The sequence below is a fragment of the Micropterus salmoides genome, unplaced genomic scaffold, assembly GCF_014851395.1.
Source record: "Micropterus salmoides isolate LMB-PRFRI ecotype aquatic unplaced genomic scaffold, ASM1485139v1 Ms_hic_scaffold_8, whole genome shotgun sequence".
In the NCBI taxonomy this organism is placed as follows: domain Eukaryota; kingdom Metazoa; phylum Chordata; class Actinopteri; order Centrarchiformes; family Centrarchidae; genus Micropterus; species Micropterus salmoides.
In genome coordinates this window covers 15,426,436-15,432,634 of record NW_024044570.1, presented here as the reverse complement: position 1 = coordinate 15,432,634, position 6,199 = coordinate 15,426,436, and the positions used below count along the sequence as shown (strand labels likewise).

At 38.1% G+C, this 6,199-nt stretch overlaps 1 protein-coding gene across 1 annotated transcript; it reads left to right on the top strand.

Annotated features, from left to right (window-relative positions):
• Positions 1-354: 354 nt before the first annotated feature.
• lmo2 (LIM domain only 2 (rhombotin-like 1)) lies at positions 355-5,858 on the top strand. The gene is made up of 3 exons (XM_038705536.1): positions 355-1,012; positions 2,625-2,840; positions 4,685-5,858. Exons 1-3 carry the CDS (start codon positions 972-974, stop codon positions 4,908-4,910), a joined length of 483 nt encoding a protein of 160 aa, XP_038561464.1. The 5' UTR covers positions 355-971; the 3' UTR covers positions 4,911-5,858.
• Positions 5,859-6,199: the final 341 nt, after the last annotated feature.

Below are 6,199 nucleotides of genomic sequence, written 5' to 3'. Positions count from 1 at the left end.
GCCAGAGTCAACCCAGAAGTTGTTAACGAATTATAGCCTAACTGACTTAGGAAACCTAAATAGGTTATATGTTTTATTAACCATTAATAAAGTCATAGCTAGGCCTACACTACAACTTAATTCCTTTATTAATGGTTAAATATAAAGTGGTACCAAAACTCTTTAAATTATTTTTCAACATATTATACATCTCTGATTTCAAAGGGGAAGTATACTCATTACCGGGAAAATACACGACGCCTGTACTAACTGCAGCCTATCCTGCCGCTCGTTATCTTTTGTCCTATCGGCTCTTGGGTGAAGCAAAGCATGTAATGAACTCATTAGTCTCAGTCACGAGTCACGACCGAGCTGCATGCCTGACAGGGCAGACTGTGCAGTGTTAAGCTGTCGCTTTAAGACCGATTTCCCCCCATTGTCAAACAGTCGTGAGCAGGAAGAGGGAAACGAAAGCAGAGAACTAGGGGGGCCGACGTATTTAAACACGATGCTGCCGCTGCATAATAACGGTGACAGCGGCTTGGTACGGAGGAGTGCGTCTGCAGCGCGCCCATTTAAGAAAGACGCACGGACACGGAGATCCTCGCAAGTCTCCTTTTGATCGAATTGATGGTGTTTTAATTCAGAAAACGGACAGTCCTCAAAGTCGCTGCAGGATGATGACAGAGATGACATGGAAGTGTCAGCGCGGGTTACTGCCTCAGGAAATGATGACAGTGTCCTCCATCATCGCTTAGCTGCTTAGAGCGAAATTGCCTTGCCTTGCGGCCATTTCCACAGGAATCAATTGCCTGTTAATTTCACAGCCAAAAAGTCTAAACGGGGGTGTTAGTGGCGTCTTGGAGACTGTGGGAGCAGGTGCAGCCCGTCTTGACTTCAATCTCCCCCCAAGCAGCTTCACAGGTAGCCGCTGAGCCGGCTGGGGACTCCAAAACCTAATCTGGATCAGGCTACACATCATATTTTAGAAAATGACATCCACTATAGAGAGGAAGACACTGGAAGCCAATGAGTAAGTAGCATCTTATATACTGGCAATAATATTAGGCTATTTCTGATCAGTGTGACAGAAACTATTTCACGTGAAATAACTGCAGAAATGAGGTCAGGAGTCTCCTGCTGTTAGGCAACAAAAATGATCAAGTTCATAAAGCATATTGTTGAAGTGTGTTTTAAAAAGGAGTAAAAACATATGGCAAGAAAAGTTCAGTGTTTCCCAAATGAAGTGCCCTAAAGGTAAGATATTTAACTTTGCGGGCAGATTGTTGTTGATTATTGCATATTGGCTTAATATAGCCGACTGTAGGCCTATGTAAGATGTCTGTCTCTCTCAAAAGCAGCAGCCTGTCAGTGGGTCAGTAATAACAAGCTCCAAACATTATTCAAAACACACAGAACTTTATTTTAAATTCTAGTGGCGTTTCCAAAAATACCAGATTTCTCAGGCTTAATTTGAGGGAAATGTGCAGGCTATAAGATGATACACAAGACATGAAGACTATTTATGATGAATGGTGTTCTCTTAAAAAAACATGAAGGGGTTTTGAGTTTGAATAAATTCACAAACCATCATATAGTTTCAATAAAGACCTGGAATATGATACAGAATATGTAGATCATGACACCGTCAGACAGTGTGGAATAAGATGATTTTAACTTCCAAAGGGGAAAGAAAAGGGTGCAAACTGAATTTAAAGGGGTTAATAAATGTAGTGTTTGGATTGTGGCTACATTACTGTATTTAACCAATATTCAATGGCTCCCTCAGGTGGTCAGCATCATATTGCAACTGTACATGTAACTCAAGAATGACAGATTAAAATCAGTCAAACAATATGGCAATACAAGATCATATTGGAAATCTGGGCTTTATGATCTGTTATTTTGAAAATCTCAAAATATGCACAAATCAACAAACATTTTTTAATCATATACTGTTGTATGTATAGAAATGTAATATTTTAGAACTGAAACAATTAGCTGATTAATTAATTAGTTGATCGCAGAAAATTGATCTGTTACTATTTTGAAAAATCCATTAATCGTTTAAGTTATAAATGCAAAAAGATTTCTGCATCTCAGTAAGGATTTGCTGCTTTTCTTTTATGTGATAGTGAACTGAAACCTTTTGGGTTTAGAAGTGTTGGTCAGACAAAATAAGCAATGTGAAGACGCCACTCTGGGCTTTTTACATTCTTTTCAAATAGGGCTGAACAATTAATCAAAATATTATCCAAATGACAATATGGCTGAGGGCAATGTCCAAATCGCAGGAGCTGTAAGTTCTTTCATAAAAGGTAAAATTTATCATTGTACCATTATTATTGAAGCATTATGATGCTACAGAGATGCCCCTGCCTACAAATCATCCAGATATAAGGGAATATGCTTTTTTGGTACAGACCCCAGCAAAAATCACACCATCATCATTTATGTATTTTTTTCAGTGAAAATAAAATGCAAAAATCAACATTCCCATAACGCAAACACAATATCTGTCAAAACAACTGCAGTCCTCTGTTTTTTTTAAATATCTTTCAGCCCTAATTTCAAACATTTTATTGAACAAATTATTATTAATTGAGAAAACAATAATTTTCTAATCAGTTTTCTTTTCTGTCCAGGGAGCCGGTGGATGAGGTCCTCCAGATGCCACCGTCTCTGCTGACATGTGGTGGGTGTCAGCAGAGCATCGGTGACAGATTCTTCCTAAAGGCCATCGAGCAGTACTGGCATGAGGACTGCCTGAGCTGCGACCTGTGTGGCTGTCGACTTGGTGAGGTGGGCCGCCGGCTCTACTACAAGCTGGGAAGAAAATTATGTCGGAGAGATTACCTCAGGTTGGTCCAATTATGTAATATCATAACATCATAATTTAATCAAGTAGTTTGTTGATTTGGTTTATCATTACACACTGTAAAGTGTCAAAAGAGTGTCAAGTGATGATTTTCTATATTTGTCTTATTGTCAACAAATTGAATAAAAGACCAAGTATCTATGTTGCCAAACCCTGATATAGCTCATTCCTCTGTGCTATAGAGCTCCATTGTTGTCAGAAACTATTAAAAACACATCCTTGAGCGACAGTGTTGCACTGGGCGACATTTATTACATGAACACGGGCACTTAAGTTTATTTCGAGTCATACACTGTTTTGATTGGCGACATGTCCAGGGTGTACCCCGTCAGCTGAGATTGGCTCCAGCTCCCTGCGACCCTGTACGCAGGATAAGCGGTTGACGATGGATGGATACACTGTTTTGTTGCTGTAAATACTCACTAGCACACCAAAGCTAAAAACAGTCCCCAACAAATGCACGATTTACACTTAAAAAGCTATAATGTCCAGCTGTTGTAGTAAATTATTCTGACTATTTTAAATTACAAATTATTATTGACCCATTTTAATAGATTTGCACCTTGAAGAGAAATTGGCTTGGGGATGAGTGCCACAGACAGGGTAGAGAAGTTGTAAAGTATTGAGAGATGGACAGGTTCTTGGTTTTGGTCTTTTCAAGTTGACAATAACAGAAATATAGATTTTTTCTAAATGCCTAGTCCTTTAAAGAATGGTTAGAAACACTGAAAATCTCACACATATTTTGAGTCAGGGACAGGTTGCATTACTAAGCAGGTAAAGTGGGCAACCGCCCGAGACACCCCAAAAGTACCACTTTTACCGAATATCAGTGGGTTTTGGTAGTTTGCAGGACTTTACCCAACTAAAGTACAATATCCACAAGGTATTATGTAATATAGTGATCGGCGGACAAATTATTTTTACAGTATTGGATCCTTTGAGTTGATACGTAAAAGTATCAAAACCGCTCTTCAGTGCATTACCAATCATCATGTATAAATTTACATTAAAATATAAAGATAAAATATTCATATTAATGCATTGATTCAGCTCCCACTTGTATGTAGGTAGGCTATGTAAGCTCAATACGATGTTACAGAAATGTCACTGACCAACAAAATGTTGTTCTGCGAGCCGTCAAGTAGCAGACACACTGAGCAATAAAATACAACACGTCTTGTTTGTAGCGTCCATGTTGTTTACACATTGTAACTTAAAGCTCACGGATTGTGTCAGTGTATGTGTCTTATGCCTAACTGTAACAGAAACAAAATGCTGGTGAAGTTGTGGAACACTACGCTCTTGGCTTGTTTGTCCATTAAGTAATCATGTCTTTATCCGAGTCCAGTTGTTCTTTTTTCTTAGAGAGTAGAGACATGACATGATAGCAGGCCATTCTAGTTTGAGTGGTAAGCTGACCGCTCTAATGCGACAACATTTTTCGTCTGTTATTCGAGCCAGCAGGGGGTGAGTAGGCTACTGATGCAAAATAATGTAAATTGTAAAACATCAAATTATTGCTAAGCTGTATATATTAGGCTATATATATATATTACATACCAGACACTAAAGAGTCGTTCACTTTCACCCATCACTAATACATTATAGCTTAATCTTGTGGCCCTGTCTTATAAAGGGGATCTGTGTCAAAATGTTTACTTTATTTAGTTCTGAATGAACCCCCAACAAGTCAATCCAGATATGGTCAGGGCAAAAGATCCACAGTAGTTAAATGGAGACTCAAGGGATTCCTTAAAGTTTCATGTTAAAGAGAAGAAGGGTCAATGTTTTCAGTATTATGCTGATATCTTCTCATCCACTCAGGCTTTTTGGTCAGGACGGTCACTGCGCTTCCTGTGAGAAGAGGATTCGAGCATTTGAGATGACGATGCGTGTGCGGGACAAGGTTTACCATTTGGAGTGTTTTAAGTGTGCTGCCTGCCAGAAGCACTTCTGCGTGGGTGACCGCTACCTGCTCATCAACTCAGACATTGTGTGTGAGCAGGACATCTTTGAGTGGACCAAACTCAACAATAACAACATGATTTAGCATCACTCTGCCTTTTCACCACAGGCTTTAAAGGGAATGAACCATTGATAAACAGACTTTTTACAGCCTGTGCAAACTTCACCATGCATCTGACATTCAAATGGAATCATTGTAGTACAAAAGGAGAGGCTACATCTTTGCATTGCTCCCTGCTGGAGACTAATGAAGACTGCACCAGCAATAACAGAAAGCTTTTCATCTAAGGCTTCATCCTTAAATGCAAAAAATACTTGACTGAAAATAGTTAAACACGCAATAATAGTTGTTTGTTATACACACTGAGATTTTAGAATGTAAGTAATGAACAAAAAAATATCTTTGTCAAGTTTCTTGTTGTAAAACACTGTTGCATTGTCTCAGTCTGGTCTGAAATGTTCAATAATTGTAAGTGACTGTTTTATTTTATGGGTCTCTAATGTCCTGAGGATTTCCTGGAAAGAACTATGTAATTATCAAGTTATATTATTATAATTATAAAATAGGAACTGCTCCATGTTCATTATTGGAAACTTAATTTTCCATATATGTTAAATTGTATTCTTGCCTGTGTTCAGCTTACCCGCTGCACTAACTGAAAGATTTGAACAGTGAGTATTTTCATTGAATATTATAAAATTAAGTTCTCTGCAGGAAATGTCCCTAGGAGCTCAGCAAGAATTTAATGGGAAATTACAGACCTGTAAAATAAAGCATTACCAGATTTTCATGTTATAAATGGATACCTTGTCCATTTTCAAAAGTCCTGAATGATTGTACTGTATTGCCAGCTTGAACTGGTGGCGCCCTCTAGTGATAGATGGAACCAATGCAATACCAATTTTACTGACTTTGGACATGTTTCCTGTGTCTCTTTTGTAACTGCTACAGCACTCTGGACACGCACCCAAGACTTTTTGGATATTTACTTGTCAATTTATTAAATAAATTACAATTGAGAGAAATACTGATCTTCGGTGTGAGTGTCTTCCTGGAAGTTACAAAGAAACTCGAAATTCATGCATTCACAGAATCATTTCAATCATAATTCTGAGCAAGTACTAAATAAATACTTTTTTTTTTGAGTGTGCTGTTGAGGGACAGTAATCTACCACAATGCAATGCAAAAAAAGAAATGGAGGCGCTTCCTGCAACTGAGAAAACAAGAAATCTAAATGTGGATGGAGGTGAAACAGCTCCAGAAACTTCTCAATAAACTAAATAAAAACTATTGAATTTTTGGAAATACATTTCAATGTCTCTTTTGAAATTGGTGGTTGTATTGAAAAGTTGCAGTTTGATTGCCTTTGTAC